Below are 20944 nucleotides of genomic sequence, written 5' to 3'. Positions count from 1 at the left end.
ATAGTGACCACCTAACCTATTTGATGAGGTTGTATACTTCATCCTTACGACGGTGATGGTATATTTTGCTAGACAAATAGCGGCTCGTTATCTACAAAGCCCCAAATCCCATCCTCTATCAGTCATAACTAATTTTAGATTCCTCTGTAGTTTTACATCTATAAATTCACAATGGGTGGGCGCACTTATCTTCCAATAGCGGTGTACATCTATTCCGAAAGGAACGACTATTGACGCGTGATGCGGCGAGTATGAACAAACTGAGAGTGTTAAGATTCTCTAGCTTTAGGATATGGGGGCGAAAGACCACCGGCACCGGTAGTAGACAAAAGGGTTTAAAAATAAACGAAATGAGATTACCGCATCCTTTTAACAAGACGAGTTTGCCTTCTAAGAACTTTTAAGCGTGCAAGAAAGAGTAGGCTTTTTCATTCTGGAAAATATTTATGATGGTAACCGTATGGAAATTCGTGAAATAGAATTTAAATTTACCATTGCGCGTCAGTCAATCTGATAAACCGAAACTTGCTTCCAAATGAAAATATAGTATCCTTTTATTAGGGTGTCAAAATGATCATAAACAATGATAGGAAGTGTTTCGATCAATCGTCGCCATACTGAATACCTTTCCGTTGGAATGTCAATTTCCCAATCGTACAAATCGTTATTGACGACGAAGGCATCGGTTTCCGACGACGATTACGCAAAGGAGCTGCTTGTAACGGCTTTTCTCGTGCGTCAATATCTTATGTGACACTTGGAGGTACAATACAGTGCAGTTTAACTGTAAGTTATGGCGCGATACACCCGCCTCTAGTGGATTACTATTTTACTATCGAAGAGTGAAAGCTACCGGAGATAAGAATTTTATTGGAAGAATTACAAATTTATTGCCAGAACAAACAAGACAGAGGCAGTTTTTAATGTCGCTACTATAAAATGTACCCTAACTAAGTGTATCCGGTAAACGTGTATAAAATTTTTAACTTTTAATTGACTTTCCCTAAATTATTTTTTAATTAAGTGTGTAGTCTTCAGTTCATAATCGCTCCTTTTTTAATTTATCGATTTTGCCAACGAGACGCGCATCGTCGCTTTTAAGCAGATTAAATAACTTTTTAACGATTAAACGTGTAATGGACCTATTACAGCATTTAAATTTATACCGCATTTTACTCCATTATTTCTTTACACTGTATTTATTGCGACAGTGAGGAATAATTGGCAATTACATCGTCGCCAACGGTCATTTTCCGGCATCACTTGATAAATAATTTCTACGAGGATAGCTCAATAAAACACGCACATATGCATTTTGTAATAAAAGAAATAATTTTTTTTTAATCAACAAAGGACAACACCTTGAGGCTTGACGTCCCTTTTTCCTTGAAAAACAAAGTTCCGTACGTAAAACCATACCAACCGAAGTTGCGCTAGAGATTACGACTTGTATCTTCGGAGGAAAACGAGTAGACAGTCTCATTTTTGTTTGGTTTAGTTATTAGAGGTGGTGTGTGGCCCTGTAGCGAGGAGGCGCGACTGCGGTACTAACGACCGATTTTATAAAGCATCCTTAACGCACATAGTTAATTGAAAAATATAACAAATGGTTTCCAAACGTTACCAATTGAAGTTCAAATACCTATATGAATCTTAGGTGCTCAACACTCAAAATTTAAATTCAAAAGTACTTTACAAAAAGGGATCAATTCGTAGTCAAAAAATAATTATCGAAATATACTTCCGCAGGGATAACGGAGTTAAAATTGTTTCAACGACTATCACAAAAAATATATTACACTTCAACTACGACGAAATAAAATATTACCAATCACGGCCGGCTGAATTCAGAAAGGCGCTCTCTGCCAGTAATCTGCAATCAGATATAAATACAAAACAAAAGAGAGGGAGTGATAGCGAGGCACATAAAGTGCGAGAATCGATGACAACTTAAACTATAGCATTATAAATATATTTCTTTTTAATTAGTATTAAGACACATTTTGTAAAATTAATTCTTTAGTAAAAGTACGGCGTGGGTGGACGACACCATCGAATACTCAGGTTAAGCAACTGCAGGAAAAGTAACTGGTGAGAAATTTGAATAAGAAAAGAGGAAAAGGGCATGATCAAGGTTAACAAGTTAAAAAGTAATCGTAAACGATTTACATAAAGCGCATTTCCACTTGCATTCATTTCCCATTTGTAAGATGCAACTTCTGTTAAAATCGTAAAAATCCGCCCACAAATATGAAAGATAGCGTTGCACATGGGCAATCCATTGTTGACGTGCTACTTCAATTTCAGTTTATGCGAAGAATTTCATTTCAATGCTTTTCTAAATAAGAAAGTTGGAACTGCGCATGTGCAAACCTAAATTTTAAAACTAATGTTAGATTTTCCTTTGTTCCAAGCGCCTAAGTATCAAATTTCACTTAAATAGTTCCATAGATAAAAAAGTTGGCACTGCGCATTCGCAAAATAAAATTTTGAAACTAGCGCTAGATTTTTATTTATTTATTTTATTTTTTATTTTATTATCCCTCTCTTGTTTTGTGCCTATGTAAAAAAATTCTTCCATAAATAAAAAAGTTGGCACTGCGCATGCGCAAAGCCAAATTTTGAAACTGGCGTTTGATTTTCCTTTATCCCAAGTGCCTATGTATCAAATTTCGTTTAAATTCTTCCATAAATAAAAAAGTTGGCACTGCGCATGCGCAAAACCAAATTTTGAAATTGGCGTTTGATTTTCCTTTATCCCAAGTGCCTATGTATCAAATTTCGTTTAAATTCTTCCATAAATAAAAAAGTTGGCACTGCGCATGCGCAAAACCAAATTTGAAATTGGCGTTTGATTTTCCTTTATTCCAAGTGCCTATGTATCAAATTTCATTCAAATACTTTTATAAGTAAAAAAGTTTGCAATTCGGTTTATAAATGGTCGAGATGCGAAAAGGGCACTGTGAATTTTGAATCGATTCGATTCAACTTTTGGCATTGCGTATTATATGGCTAAATCTATGCCCATATTGAATTGCATGCAATTCAGTTCATAACTAACGGAGATGTAAAAGCGATCGAACATTTCTAAACAAAGTTATGGTTCACACGGACAGATAGATGGACAGACAGACAAAGGAACAGACGGAGAGACCAACCGGCAGGCGACAGATAGCAATGCAAAATTATAAACGATCTCTAGGATCGTTAATAAACGGCAAAAGTGTAAAATTATGGAACATGTAAAAAACGGTTTTTTGTTTTTTTTACAATAACTTTTTTTGTAAGCGGTACAGAAAAAATTCCTTCCTTGGTAAAAGACTCGACACCATAACGAACCAAATAGCGAAAAAAGTAGAACAATAGCTCTTAAGATAAAAAACTAGTAGCGTCGCAAAGTTAGCGGACGGACGGACGGACGGACGGACAAGGTGGCCACAATAGCGCATTTTTTTTTATTTTTGTGGAAATGCGCTAAAAAGAGTGAAGCGGGAAGAAAGGTAAAACAAGCAACGTAGTTTGCATTGGGCTAAATTGTTATATGGAAATACTTGAAATTAATATTGTTTAGAAAACTAAACCGATTAAAAATCTTTCCACAAGCTTTTACTACTTCACTTGACGATAACTTAATTCTTTTATTAATTGCTTAACTTCTTCTGCACTTTGTTTCGAAACCGACGCTCTGCGCCTTCAACAAAACAACTGGGGCAGTTTGCCCGAGATTTGACGTAAACAAATGTATACGCTCTTTTTACCGTTGCCGAAAAGTAACAGTAGTTTTTACGTTGACCAGTATTTAAACAAACACCACTTCCACCATCAAATAAACTACGCCAAAAATAACGCTCTTAACACCAATAAGAACACGTGTGTTAAGTCATAAGACTCCCTACCGCAAAATAACAAAAAAAAACCATTTATAAAGGACGCAAACTTGATCAGACGTGTCTAACTTAAAGGCGTCTTAATAGTCCAGGCTATATAATATTTTTTCACAAAAAAAATTAGTTACCGGACGAAACGGGGTTTTTCAGGCAAGTGAAATGAATAGACATCGGGGAAAAATAATTAAAACAGCTGAATTTTTCCGCGGGTGAAATCCCGGGGGTTGAAAGGGGTGGAAAGTGGTGTTTTGCAAATTGTGGCAAAACTATTAATTTTAGACGAAAATGTTAAATGTAAAAGTTATAGAGATTAAAAAAATGAGCAACTTTTGTATCTGCACTATTTTCACATAATTTTTGCGAAAAAATGTCATAGGGGTTTGAAATTTGGAGGAAACATAGCTTGTTTTATGATAAAAAAGTAGATAATTTTTGGGCCTGTAAAGTTGAACCGTTTCCAAGATCTCACGATTTCTGAAAAAAACCACCTCTTTTTCAAGGGGATGAAAAATCTATTTTTTTTCATCGTACAGAGTTGCGCGGGGTAGCAAAATTTTCGGGAAGGCTTATATTTTAATAAACAAAAATATAAAGATATTATTCCTATAGCAAAAATTCGAGAAAATCGCCAAAAACTGGAAAAACAGTTTCATGTTGGATGTTAATAAAGATTTTTTCGAAATCTGTCTTCTTGCTTCTCTTTAATGTTTGCTTAAATATTCTTTTTTGTTATCATGTATCAAGCAATTCGAAATAAAATGGGATTATCTTGCTTCCTGATTCCTGAACAATTTCTTTTTGTTCACTAACTCTTCTTCGTGCCTGTTTTATGCTGATGCAATTGTGTTAGGCCTGTTGATAAACTTTCAAAATCTGCAATAAAAACGTCAGTTTTACCGGCTAAAGCAAATGATTTGAGATGTAAAACCTGGAATAAACTTTATGAGGATTTTATTCATAATTCCTGTAAATTAACGATCAACAGGCCCAGCTTAATCCCATCAGCTGTAAAACAGGCAGGAAGAAGAGTTAGTGAACAAAAACAAATTATTCAGGAAGCAAAAGAATTCGATTTTACTTCAAATTGCTTTTATTGCGGTAAAAATGCAGAAGAAAGAAATAATAAAGTTGTTTAATAAAGGCACTAGGAAACAAAAGAAAATATTTTAGCATCATTAAAGAGGAGAGAGAAGACAGATTTCAAAAACTTTTTATTAGAGCGGATCCAATACGTTAATTTATTTGCAAAAAAAGTTATTTACCTACTGTCAAAAACGGTATATCTTAATACTGTTCCCCCCGTTTTTTCCGCTTTTCTTAAAATTTTTCTATTGGAATAATATTTTTTATTTTTGATTATTAAAATGTAAGTCGTTACGAAAACTTTGCTACCCCGCGCACCTCTGTACGATGAAAAGAAAATAGATTTTTCATCCCCGTGAAAAAGAGGTGGGTTTTCCAGAAATAGTGTGATCTTGAAAACGGTTCAATTTTACAGGCCCAAAAATTATCTTCTTTTTTATCATAAAACAAGCTATGTTTCCTCCAAATTTCAAACCCCTACGACATTTTTTCGAAAATATGAGAATAAAAAACGAAAAAAACAGTTTCTCCTGTTTTTCTAGGAAAATTGGAGGTTATGTGAAATTAGGGCAGATACAAAAGTTGCTCATTTTTTTCATCTCTATAGCTTTTACATTTAACATTTTCGTCATTAATTAATATTTATTTATTTATTTATTCCCTCTCTTGGTTTGGGCCCTCAACAGACATGCGCCCAATTACAGAGTGACCCGCATAATGCTATTTAGAGGTGCCTCTGCAGAAGCCACAATTTGCAAAACACCACTTTCCTTCAACCCCCGGGATTTCACCCGCGGAAAAATTCAGCTGTTTTAATTATTTTTTCCCAATTTATATTCATTTCACCTGCCTGAAAAACAATTACAAACAATTCTAAAAGGAAAAATAATCACAGAGATAACAAATTCGGGTATAATAAACCAACTTGGTACTAATTCGTGGATAATCCTCCAGTTTGTGTGGATCATTCCAAGAAGGTAGGGAGTATGTCTCGGGAAAATGAAAATTAAATAGATGTCGTCAATGAACCATTTGTAATGCCGGCGATGAAAATAGCCACTGTGTTGACGATGAAGGCAAGTAATTAATACAAACAAAAGTATGTACTCAACACATGTGCCGAATTTGTAAGAATCATCTAGCGCAACTTTTAACCCGGCCGTGCACGACTCCCCGGCTATTTCACTTTTAATGTATCATTTGGAAACTCAGCTGTAGTGTAGGAAGAATGTGACAAGTTTTCCAGTAAGCTACTGTGATAGTCCATACTAATCAGCGATGGTTCTTCTAAATTTGGTAACAAATGGTCCCCGAACCACTTAAGAAAACTGCCCTTGTACATTTCCCCATGGTAATCTGGATCATTTTTTCAAGCACAGATTAGAGATGGAGTTCCGAATCTTTGCTTGTGTGAAACCATCATCACCGCTAATGGGTTTCTTACATTGCCTTGTTTTTTAGGACTATCTAAAGGTTTGTCTGATTTAGAAATTTGTGAAATAGAAGTCACTGTTCGCAGGTTAATATTTAATGCATCCGGAACTCTCTATGAAATGAAACTTTTTATGTATGCGAATTCTTACATTACTAAAGTAAACACTCTGCTCTCTTACTGCTGCAGCTGGTAAAAGTGGACCACCATGATCTTCTTCTCGTTCAAAATAACGGATAAGATTAGAAATAGTACAACGCGATAAAATAATGAAAACGGTGTAGCAAACAGTTGGCAAATTTGACGTGCCGCACTGTAAACGTAAACTACCACAATTTACAAGTACGAGTATATGTAAGTTAACGTGTATGACATAACAAAAAGTCATAATAATTGCTGCGTTTTCCACAATGTAGATCCAACATATGCTTCTCCAAACATAACCAAAAAATCTTACGAATCTGACATCTGCTTTGCAAGTACGTACATACACATGACCAACTCTGTACGTAAAATGCACACCTTAATAATCATTGACTAAAACAAAGATAAAGCACTGGTCGTTACTTTCTGAAAAAGTAAATGGTTATTGTAATGTGGTGACCCTCAACTGCGGAGTAGGTATCGGCCTTCTCCAAAATGTTCACTACGTGTCCTACATTAAAAGTGCGTCTCCTTGCTTTTATCTTATATGTATATGACAGGATATCACACAAAGCAATAATCGGCACTTTTATAAGTCAATCCAAGTACCGTGCCTGCCCTTATTTACAAAAGTTATACTGTGAATGCGAGGTCATTCAATAAATAAGGATAATGATTATTCACCCGACCGAGGATACTGCAGCATCAAGCTCCGCTTCCTTTCTACCGCTGTAACCGTACAACAAAGTCTCTTAAACTTAAATGATGATTGTTCTTCCTTTCTTGGGGAAAATGAAATATTATTTTTTTTTCCGCGCGGAAACTATGAAATGAGCGTTTAATATTTTTCAATTTAAAATTTTATTACCGGGAAAAACTTGACAAAATATTACCAAAACTTTTGAGATACGTCAATATCGCCTAATATATTACAACCTCCCTAAGTGAATGTCTACCCTTATTCATAATTAAGTATGATGCATCGTTTTTTATTTAATATTGCGTACGCGAAGCTTCAATCCAACATTTTCATTAAGTAATTTTTCGCTATACACTTTCGATTAGTTTGATTAAAATTCATCGAACTGTTTTTTTTTTATAATTTGAAAGCATCAAAAATACACTCATGGAACGGTTCATGGCGTAGGTTAGATTCGTCTTTGAAATCTTAACAAGTTTCCCCTACGACATCTCATGCAAATAAGATTCCTCTTTAGAAACCATGATTTTATGGATCGGTGTATAATTATACACCCTACAATTAGCGATAGTTTACCAGTTTTTGCGGAATCATATGCGATTCTATACAGTGCACTCAAACGATGTTTATTTATGCCCGGAAACACTCAACAAGTTGCAGCTCGACAAAATTTAATAAAGATGAGCATGAAACGTTAATTAGTTAATCTCAAACCGCAATCCTTTGAAATTTCACATGCATTGAAAGTTCAATAATTAATTTGTCGATCAAGCATGGTTTAAATTTTTCTTCAAAAAGAGACGGACCGGACAGGATGCTAGGAAGCAAAATTACCTTCAGCACAGATTTCTAAAATCCTACCGGCTGTAGTCTGCCGTATGCGCTTGAAGCTGAAGTTTGTGTGATTACAATTAAGCTTCAATGCAACTTTAATAAAACGAAATTTTTCAATAGCAAAGCTGTCATGACCATCAACGAACAGCTAAAGGGAAAGTATAAATCTTATTCCAAAAGCGTTGTTTTTTTTAATCTGTAAACTTAGATAGAGTCTTATTCAATTTACTTGCTTAACTAGAGAATTATTAGTATGTAATGTACGGCAACGCTAGATTGATATTTTCGATTGTTCAATATACACTTGATTCAAATTTTATGCTTGATATACGGTGTCCATTTTTCGAGTGACACTATGGGGATTGCGCTTAGCTTAAGAGATAGAAATTTGCTTAAATGAGGGCAAAGTTGCACATTTTCGTGCTGAATAATAATCTGAAGAGAAATTTAAAATATCTTCAATAGTTTTGAAAATATCGGTTTTTTATGGTAAACTAATCGTACCAGAGCCTACTATATCGTACTAGACATTATTCAGACACTTTTTAATGGAGATTTCGAATATGGCGTCCCGTTTTTAGTAATTTTTAAGATGACGGAAAAACACATGGCAACTTTAGTTTTTCTTATGGGCGCCGTTTTGGATTTTGATATTTTGAGATTGTCTTTTTTTTTCTCTTTACAACGATGTATCACACATGGTGGTTCAGTGTCACATTTTTCGTAAAAATACAATTTTAATTTTATCCGAAGAGTGCTTTGCAAAACAAAACGTTCATTTGTTGTGAACAAAAGGGTGACTTATTTCAAGTAGTGTCATTTACGATTGTGCTAGTTTTATTGCGAAACTATTATTAATTATTCTCATGTATTTTCTTCTAATTTGAATTATTTTCTTGCAAAACGAAGGTTCAATTCTGTTCAGATGAAAATCAAATTTTCTGAACACACTGAACACTAGTTCCCTGTCAAACTTTTCTTCACAATAAAATAATGTTTTGTTTTTCCAAAGCACTCTTCCCAAAAAATTAAAAAATTTTACTTTGTGTGATATATCGTTGTAAAGAGAAAAAAAGACGTAATTACAAAATGTCAAAACTCAAAATGGCGCCCATAAGAAAAACTATAGTTGCCACGTGTTTCTCCGTTATCTTAAAAGTAATTAAAAACTGGATGCCATATTCGAAATTTCCATTAAAAGTCTCTGAATAATGTGTTACTTACAAATGTCTACTATGATTTGTCCAAAGACCAAAAACCCTTTTTTATGCCTAAGAATATGTGTACCACATTTGGTTCCAATCGGTTCATTCGTTTAGCCGGAAATGGTAATACCGACGGACCGGCAGATAGACCGACCGGCACAAAACGTGTATTTCCATCAAACAAGTGGGGGGGTCATTTTTTACCATAATGAAATACTTCCCTTACTAACGTGCGGGTGGTAAAAATTAAGTGAACAATTTTTATGGTGTAGTTTGTTCAATATACATTTCGTTGAATGTCATTACTGTACCGGAAATTATTTCTGCACACCCATGCCAAAGCAAGGACAACACTATTTTGAAGTGTTATGTAGAAAAAAAAAACTTAAACGTTATGGCACGGGAATTTTATGGTAATAATTTTCCATGTTTTACTTATTAAAAGTGCATTTTACTACGTGTACACAATTTTTATCACCCACACATTAGTAAGGGAGGTATTGCATTGGGGTAACAAATGACCTCCCACTTTTTTGACGGAAATACGCGTTTTGAAGCACCAGGAATTCGATTCAAACAACATGTCGATGATGTCGGTCTGTCAGTCTTCCTGTCGGTCTGTTTGTCGGTCTGTCTGTATCGGTCTGTCGGTCCATCTGTACTCTCATTGGAACCAAAATTGATACACATATTCTTAGACATAAAACGGCAGAATGGAGCATGCGCAGATGTGCGAGTATCTGTACCAGCGACAGCAAATTTCTTTGTAATAGTTTACGAAGAATCACAATCACTAAAATTACTCCTGCTACCATCTTCGGCTAAGTTTTTTTTTCGTTTATACCGATCACATTCATGGGTTACTGTTTCTAACGCTTCTTTCTACCATTGTACCTGGTATAATACCCCATATCACTTCAATTTGTGTTAAAAATTCAATGGCAGAGAAACACGAACGCGTATTTCGTTATTTATCACTTCCAATATCGATGTTAACGTTCATTCATTAAGTGAATTTGATCTTGGAAACATCTGGATAATCGAATCTACATTTCCTTTCTAGATGACTATACTCATACTTTGTTTTAGATATTCCATGGTTTTTGATTCTCCACTTTTTTAAAATTTTTTTCCTAGTAATTTGATGAGGTTTTTGCTCGGTTTTTGCATTGATTTCCCCAACCTTCAATTGTTTTGTATCCTATAGGAATCAATTAGTAATTACCGGGCAGTTTTGAATATTTCTGTAATTTGGCTTTTTCTGCTTTGTTAGCAGCTCTTCCGGCAGTTTTAGAAGTTTGAGGGAGATTGCATTGTAATATCCCAAACAAGTTGCTTTCCGTGTAATCATGGGATTATTGTCAATCCATCTGGTCGTTTGCTACCATCTCTAAAGATGCAGTGGGGTTCCAAAGTAGCAGAAATGAAGGCTCTTTTTATTACTTCATTGAGTGTGATATGACAAGGGATATGTCCTTCTTGAAGGGGACATCTTAGAACGTGATGACCTAATTCGTCAATATCCTTACAAATAGATGCGACAAATCTGTAGTTGTATATTAGGTAACTTATTGTTACCCAGAAAAGAAAAATAGTATTACATGGAGCCAATGACCTGAATCCTTAGATGTGCCAATGAGACGGGAAGAGCCACTAAGGGGTGAGAAATTCTTCTTCGCCAATACATCAAAGGATTTTTGAGCCAGTTGAGTGCCCAAGCTTTTTGATTTTTTTTAATGTTCAACTTTTATGGTAAATTCACTGGCAACAGATTGGATCATGACTAAAGCTGTCTTCATATAATTGTATGATGGTTTGTTGTTATCAATTCTAGGTTAGCGAAGTAGGATGAGCAATAAGCTGGCATTGAAAATGAGATGGGGATTATCCTTGAAGGGATTCGGAATGGAGCAGGCATGGGGAAGTTCTTAGGGTGTACATTAGTTTCGGAATTCCGAGAGCGTTTTTAATAGAAAAAATGCGGGATGGGAGACCAGTGTAGTTTCAGTCTCTCTCCTAGCAGTTTTAGCTTGTTTTTCGTATTTAAAAGTATTTTTGGGATTCCTTCAGGAATTATAGCAGTACCAAGAAATGATAACAAAATCTCCTAAAATGGAATCGACTTTTCCTTTAGAAATTATGCCTAGAGTGTGTATTTTACATTTAGAGAGATTCAGTTCCAATCCAAGAATATCAGCAGCTTTCTGAATGTTTATACAATTGATCTTGATCCACTAATAGTCACGTCATCTAAGTAAGCCACAATGAATTCTGCAGATAGAGCGGCAAGGAGAGGATGGATGGCAATGGTGAAGGTTAAAGGACCCGACGGGTCTCATTGGTGGACACCTTCAGCGGATTGGAGGGTGCATTTTCCGAAGCAGAAGGAAGATGATCTCGAGTATCACTGAAATAGGAATTTGTAGATTTCAGGAAATGTTTTACCCATCTCTTCTAGTAAGTACTTTATCTCTTTGCACTGAGTTGAAAGCATTTTTAAAATCAGCCTTGAATATTACTTTAGACGAAGTTTTATTTTTGTCGATCAATGATCTTAGAGAGCGAACAGCTGCTTCCACTCCTCCTGAAACTCCAACTCCAACTTGAAGGGGAAAGAGATACTTTCCAGTATCTTCTTTCACACGAATATAATTAGCAATTACTGTTCGAAGGGTAAGTCCAATGGCAACTGGTTTGATTCCTCTGCATTTTTTATTAAGACCGATTAGACGAGCTCCCAAGAAACGATTTCTTTAGGAATTTAGGTGGAAACGATTTGGCTAAAGATTCCTTGGTTTTAAACCCAGATGACTCGTTTGGGAAAGATGATAAAGCTTTCAAAATTTTTCTGATGTTATTTTGGCAGGATTTTGGATGATTTCAGCCTTTATCAGCTAACTCAAACTGAACGCAATTCAATTTTTGATTATAGAGCAAACAATAAACAATAAAGACAGAGGGAGAATCGATGTGTTAGAAAGAGAGATAAGAAGAAATAATATCGAAATCCAAGGAGTGCAGGACAAAAACGAAAAAATGCCAGAGGAAACGGAAAGCAAGATACAAGTGATCCTGGAAACAATTGGAGTAGAAATTAGCATGGAAAATGATATGGTGGAAGTTTATGGAAACCTGCGAATTAATACCGAAGCACGACACGTTTATAGTCCTCGGAGATGCATGCGGCTAATTGCAGGGAAGAAAACAATGCACGATCAAACGAACGAGAACGACACAAGGATGGACAATTTGGTATCGAAGATGAATATGATAATAACCAGCGCTAAATTCAACCATAAACTGGAGCATAAAATCCCAGGGAGAAACACCGGAAACCCGATCGATTACGTGCTGATAGGTAGCATCCCCTAGTAATAACTAGGGTGAAGCTAAGAAAAATTGATAGAGAAAAACCACCAGCAAAGAAGAAAAGATGGAAAATTGAGGAAATTAAAGAGAGGAGCAAGCAATGTGAAAGACCAATATTATCCTGGACGCGTATAAGCACCCACTGTATAAAATTTCTAGAGCTTACATTGAATATTTCAGGTGAAAGTAGTCGAAGTGCAAAGTACTGGGGAACAGACCTTAGTTCCCACACAAGGAGATATTGTTAAAAGGAGGAAAAAGTCTACAAAACTAATAAAAGGAAAATGGACAAATGGATTAGGGAGACAATGGAAACATTAGAGGGGCATAAGAGCAAAATAAAATAAATTAATATATAATATATTATATTATTATATATAATTAATTAAATTATAAATTATATATTATATAATAAATATAAATTTATAAATATATATTAAAAAATGTTTCAAAGCCCACTTGTAGGTGCTGCCGCGTAACACAACTGTAAATGATGAGTAACGGGTAAATATAGACCATAGTAGCTATCAATTAGCGAAAACCCGAAACCTCTACGTGGCTCAGGGGCCGAGATCTCGAAGGAACAGACAGACAGACGATGGAAAATCGAGCACATACGCGTTACCTCAACTTCGTCTTCGTCTAAAAAATAAACCAGAAATTGAAATACGGGGAAGATACAGGGCGAGGAATGGTTAAAACACTTCAAAAGCTTGTTGCAAACGGAAAGCGCTGACACAGAAGAGGTGGAGAGCAAAGAGAATAAACAGAACGAAAGGTCGGAACAAAGGCAGCCAACGGAGGAGTTAGAGGAAGGGATTGCCACTATAACGTTAAACAAGGCAGGAGGAATGGACAATATCGTAAACGAAATGATCAAACATGGGGGAAACGATTTAAAACAAAGACTATATCATTTAATAATCCAGATATAGGACAAAGAGAAAAAAACCGATCCAAGGCCGTGCATGAATTACAGAGTCAGTCCCGCAGCATCGCCTGCACTTCAGCAGGGTCTGTTTCACCCTCACTCTACGGGAGGTGAGCCCCACCCTTACGTACCGATAAGGTTTTTTCAGTTCAGCTCAAAAAAGGACAGTCGTTTAAACACAGTAATTTTTATTTATTTCTTACGTAACGAAACGGTTCTTTTTTCTTATGAAATGGAGCCTCTGAGAGAAATTGCACTTTAGGGAATTGGGAATGAGTGAGGTAAGTAACGAAGAACAGTGAAGATTCACACCCCCCACCGTGTTGTATTTAAATCGGTTGAACGTATTGCAACAATCATATTCATTTATTTACTTAAATCAAAATCCAGAACTTTGGAATCAGTATTAAGTGAAAAGTCTGCTAAGCAAAGGACGAGGTCCACTTTCGTCAAGATACGAGTGTGTCACAAGACAAACGGTTAAATTTGTATTTCCTCAAATGTTTCCTCATCAACAATCCTATACGATCGCTCAGATCTTTTCCTCTTCCAAACTTTTTTATATAACTTAAAGTAAAATGGAGGTATTGACTTTATATTAGCCGTCTTCGCAAGTTCTGTCGAATAGTTTTCGACGTTTTGTGGGTTACCGAACCGATGTATGTGCTCTCTAGATATATTTAGTCCATCTTTCATGCGCAAAAAGTCCTCCCACTCCTCCAACATTTCTTGCTTTGTGGGCAATACAAACGTTTTCCGTAAGATACTCATGGCAAAGCGTACCTTAAAAGCAACGAACGCTAGTATTAATTGCAAAACGGTCTATATTTACTTGCAGATCAAAAAGCACATTTCCCGACCCTTCGTAAGGCATTCCAATAAAAAACATTGTGGGGTAATTAATGTTGACGATTTGTTTGAAGAGTGGCGCAACCCCTCTGTTTTGGATCACCAATCCACATTCACTACTAAGAAATGATCCCGAGTATGTATAACCTAAGACATAGTAAGAAATTGTATACGTATTAGCAGGTTGTACCCGTGCAATAAATCACTTGATGAATGTCTTCCTTTGTGCCATCAATAAAAATTGCTTCATTCGTGGTAAACAGTGCAACTTCTGGTTTTCGGGTCACATTCGATGCGAAGCTCTTCTCCAAGGGGTTTCGATAGCTAATGTAGACCTACGCAAAGATGATGAGGATTATGATAAACTAATAGTAACAGACATGTTGTGCGACTTTAGAGATGATTTCGGTTATTTCAGTAGCCGAGTGACCACCTCCTACCACTAAAACCTTTTGATTCTCATACGAGTCGGGTACCCTAAAACTGCCACTGTGTATTTGGTTGCCTTCAAACAATTGTTGTCCATTAATGGTTGGTAGAACTGGACTTTTAAATCTGCCATTACAAACAAACACGGCGTCAAATTCCTTGGATTTTTCATTTGCGTGTCTTACATCTTGCACGGTGACCATCCATTTTGCTTCAATAGGTGCTACGTTAACGACACATTGACAGTACTGAATGAGCCAGCGTTACAGCGTTAAATTCATCCAGAGATTCATACCTGGATATGATTTTTTAAATTGAATTCTTCTGCATACGCGCAAAGGTAGGAGAGAACCTCACGGTGACCAATGTAGGACGCCCTTAAATCGCTAGGGTAATTAAAGTCGGGATACGTCATCAGTTCCTTGGGAACGTTGATACTAAGGGAAGACAAGATTTATTTCAATCGCGCTGGTGTACTCTTACATTAGATCCTTGTACAATGACGAATGTACCTTTATTCCACTTTTATCAATGTCCACCTCGTCCTTGTAGACCCAGTTCCCACCTTAAAAGTAGTTAGATGCAATTGTAGAATAATTATTTTTATACCCAAAGAGTCTGTTTGTTCAAACACTTCGCATTGGTAACCATTTTGTAACGCATATTTGAGTGCTACGAGACCTGCAGGCCCAGCTCCTATAACCGCTATTTTCAAGTTCTAAAGGAATACAAATTGTAGATGATATGTCACGCGAAGAACTTACCTCATTCATTTGTAATCTGCCAATAGTGAGGGAATTAGAATAATTTGCTCAAATGTTATTTTAAAGCGATAAGATAACATGAACGTGAGGTAATCAGCAATTTGCAATATAAACAATCTGTTAGCACAGCATACGTGGAATCGCAAAATGGTTAATGGATATTTTAACAAACGTGAATAATCGACTTTTGAGAAACTCTTGAACCAAAACTCGGTCATGGGTAAACAATATAAACAGTAACGAATCAAGCAACGCGTTTAATCTATATCACAATGAAATCTAAAATTCATCTTCGGTTAACTCGACGGAAAATTTTACACGATAACTTTACATTTCCCAAACTGCCCATATGATTTGAAGCGTTCGGAAACAATTCCCTTTTTATTGAAATCTTGCTATCCCTTCTCGATTGCTGAGATAAATTTTTCGAAGCTGAATGATCCCCTCTGAGTAAATTTTTGACACCCATAAATGGCGAATTATCATCAAAATGGCGACACCTAAATTTTCTATTGGTTAGTGTCTTTGGTACTACCAATCGTAGATGACTCCAAAGGTCGTTAATCAATCCTACTCGTCTCGATTCGACTCAAAAGTTCTATCTAGAGCGAGAGAGTACAAGAACCGTTGCTCAAGAGTGCTAAACATAATTGTTTCAACAATCACATTCATTATTTAATTAAAACAAATCTGTCGTTTGCGAAATGTCTAATACCTGCTATTCTTGCACCCAACTTCATAGCAGCCGAAGGCATAGTAACTGATCAACAAATTTTGCTCCTTAGAGAACTAATGGCATAGAAAGCGAGTTCACGATGCTAAATGCTAGCATCGTGCTAGGTTTTGTTGGAAAGAGCTTCGAGGAATCAGATTTTACATGAATAGAGTCTTTTTAGTAACTGTAATGAGTGGTAGAGGGCGCAATGTGACATTAACATAAACTTTGCAGTTTTTTTTTGAAATTTTAAATGGAACGATATAATTATTATATGATATTATCAAATAAGATGTAAAAGTGAGAATATCAGTGAAAACCGCATTTTGATATCTGTTTTCTAAGCGGATATATGGCGAAAATACGAATATTCACAAATTTGAACAGAATGAATGAGGCCATTCTAGACCTCAAAGTTGGGGGGTGTGTCGTACTATAAGAACATCGCCCCTAACTCGTTCCCACAATCCTGGTATTATCGCAGCCGCCGGCGCCGTTTTGAGAACAACCTCAGGCATCCAATCAGGATCAGGTGCCTTGCTGTTAAGTAACATTAATAGCAAATCAGATTTAGGGTCATTTTGAGGTTTTTTTTCATGGAAGGCTCTATCCTGCAATTTAAAACACATTCTCAAGAATTAATTTATGAGGGTGAATTTACGATGACCATATTTTACTGGGAGTGAATATTTGCGTACGAACTTTTGGGTGACGACCATTCTGGAGCGACCGTTGAAGGCGAATTTAACCGGTCAAATTTTCCAACGCGAATTATCAGTATGATTGTCCCGGGGCAAATTTACTGCATGTATCCTGATTAAATGTATAAGTTGCTGAAAATGCATTTTCTGTTTCTTATAATATGCACTCTATAGACTCAATTTCGAATTCGCGACAGCTGTAGATTGTTTCAACAATCGTTTCTATGCGTTTTAAGCGGTGTTTAGTCCTAAACACTGATTAAAGTTAACGGTACATTGAGCCACTAGTGCTAATTTCGTTTTGATCATTAATATCGAAAGTCCATTTTCTTTTTGAATGGAATTAGATTGAGGCAAGTATGTTTGGGAATAAAACCCTACCATGAACTTCTTGAATGAATTTTCATAAGTGAATTTACCGGAGCGAGTTAACCTGGAGCAGAATTTTCCAGGGCAGAATTTTCCAAAAGTGAAAATAATGTAGTCTTGTAGAGATCAAATGATGCTGGAGGGATGTCGCGGAACGAATAACGTGGGCGTGAATTTTCCTTTAAGCTACTTCCTGGCAAGAGAGTATTCTGGCGAGGGCCATTTTGCCATAGGACAAATTTCTGAGGGCGGATCTTACAAGGGCGAATTTTCTTTAGGAACTTTTTGGGGTGAATATTGCGGAGGCGATCTTATGGAGACGAATGTTCTTGGGAGCCAATATGCCAGGAGTGAATTTACAGAGGTGAAATCTACAACCATATAGATATAACTATTATTACTTAAATTTAGGGGTAGTATTCTCTCCGTTACGACGTACACAAAAAAAAACAGTCAAATCTGCGTAAACGATTCTGAAGGACCTCTTCTACACTATTGGAGGTGATGTGAAAAATAAAATTTTCGATAGTTTCGAAGATGGAAATTCAAAAGTTCTCGAAGAACACTAATAAAATGTAAAGCCGGTATCGTGCATTTTAACCCATAGATAATCACTATACGATAATGGACCAACATAAAACTTTTTTCAGGCTACGTAAACTTTTCCTTCATTAGTATAAAATTCTTAACGAATTTCAACACTGATATTGTAAGGGGAATCTATGGAAAAAATGTGCCAGGCATTAAGGTTTCAAATTCATTCAATATCTCTAGATTACTAGAAAATACTCGTAGTTGATTGGCTTACCAGCCTTATTCAAATTACTGAAAAAACAATCACCTCTCTTTTTGTTTCAGCTCTCTCGGAAATATGAAGTACACTCAGGATAGAATATTACTGATATTTCAGGAGAACGTGTTTAGTGAATCCAAGGTAAGAAAACAGCTTTATAATTTTCTAGTAAAATTCGTGTTTTGATGTTTCGCAAATTTCCTCATTATTATTTTACGCGGAGGTTTTTGTTCCGAAAATTAATTTAAATTTGAACAATCTGCATTGCCGTGAGGCTTTTATACTCAAAGATGATATTAGGAAAACGCGGACTTTGTAAACACCGTCTATCGTAGACTGCTGGGCACTAAAAATTTTTTGGATTACAAAAGGCGCTGTGTATAAAACTCGCAATGTTTATTCGTGCGCATTTGTAAAATATTAATTAATTTAACGCTATTCTCTATTTAAAATACTGCAATTTCTCTTGGATTTTCAATGAAATTAACAAAGAAATAAAAGAGGATTGAAAGCTACCTACAAACAATTTTTCTCTATTTTAGGGTATCTCTTTAAGTTGAGTTGAGGAATCGTTCGAATGTTGTATTCTCTACATTACTAAAGCATATGATGCGATTCACTACATAATTGGCAAGAATAGGTACTCATCCTTAGCTTTGCTATTGCTTCAATTACACTTCACCACCAAACCGGAGCTAAGTAGCGATGGTAATTAATTTGGGATGCGGCGTTCCCCATGGTCCAATTTTGTAACCTCTTCTTTTTAGATGTGTTTAGCAGATCAATAAACTCAATATAATATTTAGTGATCCACCCCCATCTGATTGAGATTGAGAATACCTTGAACCCTATTTCATAATCGTGAACCCAACAGGAACTTTCGGAGTGGATCACAGAAGAGAAGTCTTTCTAAAAAATGGTATGTTGTCTACTTCTTTTTTTTACCCATTGAGGGCTATGAGGACTATGCAGTCCCAGCACGCTTTGTAAAAGTGTGGCAGGAATCGGGCACTAGAAAATTTCACTACGTTCGCTCAACATGACAATTTACTTGCCAGAACTTCATGCCATTTTGGGAATTTTTGTTGACACCAAATTTGGGCTCATTTTTCCGTGCTTTATGCTCCGTTTAGAAAGTCACCATCTCGTGGGTTTTAAGCATTATCCAATGTGTCCAACATCTCATTAAAGTCGTAAGGTTCATTCCTCGGCGGTAATGCTAAGAAATGCCTAGAAATTATCGTTTTCTTTGTGGCGGAGGAACACAAACAAATTTAATTTAAGACGATATTCTACAACTAGTCAACAAAGCAAAAATAAATAAGTAAACCGGATAGGCGCCACTTAGTCTTATAGATTATTTAAAAACAAGTTGAACGAAATTAAAATACTACTTTTGAGTCGTAGCCACAGCCATTTCCGAGCTCAGAAAGGGCGCTGTTTGCCAAAAATCTGTAATCAGAAAACACACGAACAAAAAAAGAAAGGGTTTGACCAGCTTGGCATATAAAGTGCGCACAAAATCTAACAATGCGAATACTCAAATCTCAAAAAAAAATCATCAAAACGATAATTCATATGACTTTAAACTAGATAAAGAAAAATTTGGATTGACAACGAATTATCTGTACAAATCCGGGATATATAAAAGTATATACGCAGCGTTAACTCAAGAAAACTATTTTACAAAGTACAAACAACTAAATCTCTATACAACAAGAGTAATCTGAAGGATGTGAAACGTAAACAAGCTAACACGAGTAATTTCTTTGTAATCACACAAGTATCGTAAATAAAAATTGTAGATAGATGTATCGGTGTAAAACGCAAAAAAATGACTAAATGCCTTCGTAAAACGAAACTAAACTGAAGGGTTGAAACGTAAATAATCTAACATGAATGAATCTTCGGAGCGACAAAAAGTAATGTACGTAAAATTAGAAGTATCAAAGCAATTCACAATAGCACCAAACAAATTTTAACAAACCCTTAGTGATTTTTTCTCAACTTTCTGATAGGCAGAAATCATCCGAAAGCTGAGAAAAAATTACCAGTGGTTTGTTAAAACTATTCTTTGATAGTTTTGAAAATAAATAAACTACCAGTGCATCTTCGAAAATGACATTTATCGGTTTTTTGACCATAACTTCGTTGTTTGTAAAGCTATAAGAAACTCTGAAGGGGAAACTTAATCTACATAAAATTCAGCAATTCATTGCCCATTTAAGCGACTCCCTTGCGGTTTACGGGATCCCCAAACTAAACATCGCAAACACCCTGTATAAATTAATTGACATTCAAATATAAGATTACGGAACTTATGGTCGAAATTCACAAAAGAAATGACCGCTATGTCCTAGACTGCACGCCAATTCGTCTCGCTTATGTATGTGCAGAAAACGTCCCCTGAAACAAAATCCTTGCTTCAAAACATTCGTACATAACCCGATATTTATTTTCGTTCTGTTCCAAATTCTACTGTTATTTATACTCGAATAAAAAGGAAGTTCACCCTTTATTAAATTAATAATTCGAAATAGTTCGCGATAATCAATAATTTTTTGTTACATACTTATATGTAACACCCTGTATATTAAGAGAAATTTTTTACTTACATCCTTCATGCCTAATGTACATTGTCAAAATTTTAACGAATTCAAAATAACTATTGACTATTTTTTCTCAGTTTTTTTTGTAATAAAACCTAGCATAATTCTTATAGATTGTACGCAGAAAAAG

General features: G+C 35.7%; 1 protein-coding gene and 1 long non-coding RNA gene across 2 annotated transcripts in view; one reads left to right on the top strand and one right to left on the bottom strand.

The window, feature by feature from the left end:
- LOC116160347 overlaps positions 1 to 20944 on the top strand; it is a 180265-nt gene that overhangs the window by 67517 nt on the left and 91804 nt on the right. The window contains exon 2 of the long non-coding RNA XR_004143189.1: positions 18271 to 18346. This is a non-coding gene — a long non-coding RNA (uncharacterized LOC116160347). The remainder of the gene's footprint in view (positions 1 to 18270; positions 18347 to 20944) is intronic.
- Positions 13905 to 15637, bottom strand: LOC116160345 (senecionine N-oxygenase-like). The gene is made up of 8 exons (XM_031473535.1): positions 15628 to 15637; positions 15473 to 15581; positions 15347 to 15428; positions 15159 to 15300; positions 14815 to 15111; positions 14625 to 14769; positions 14418 to 14581; positions 13905 to 14368 (listed from the first exon to the last, which is right to left on the bottom strand). Exons 1-8 carry the CDS (start codon positions 15634 to 15636, stop codon positions 14066 to 14068), a joined length of 1251 nt encoding a protein of 416 aa, XP_031329395.1. The 5' UTR covers position 15637; the 3' UTR covers positions 13905 to 14065.

This window comes from Photinus pyralis, unplaced genomic scaffold, assembly GCF_008802855.1.
Source record: "Photinus pyralis isolate 1611_PpyrPB1 unplaced genomic scaffold, Ppyr1.3 Ppyr1.4_LG1, whole genome shotgun sequence".
Lineage (NCBI taxonomy): Eukaryota > Metazoa > Arthropoda > Insecta > Coleoptera > Lampyridae > Photinus > Photinus pyralis.
Note: the sequence above shows the minus strand (reverse complement) of the source record. Positions and strands in the feature narration are given on the sequence as shown.

Bases quoted from the DNA above. Each gene is read 5' to 3' on its own strand.
- LOC116160345 (XM_031473535.1), bottom strand. The intron at 15,429-15,472 runs GTATAAAAATAA...ACTACTTTTAAG, and splicing joins TGAACAAACAGACTCTTTGG to GTGGGAACTGGGTCTACAAG. The intron at 14,369-14,417 runs GTAAATATAGAC...GTTGCTTTTAAG, and splicing joins ATGTGCTTTTTGATCTGCAA to GTACGCTTTGCCATGAGTAT.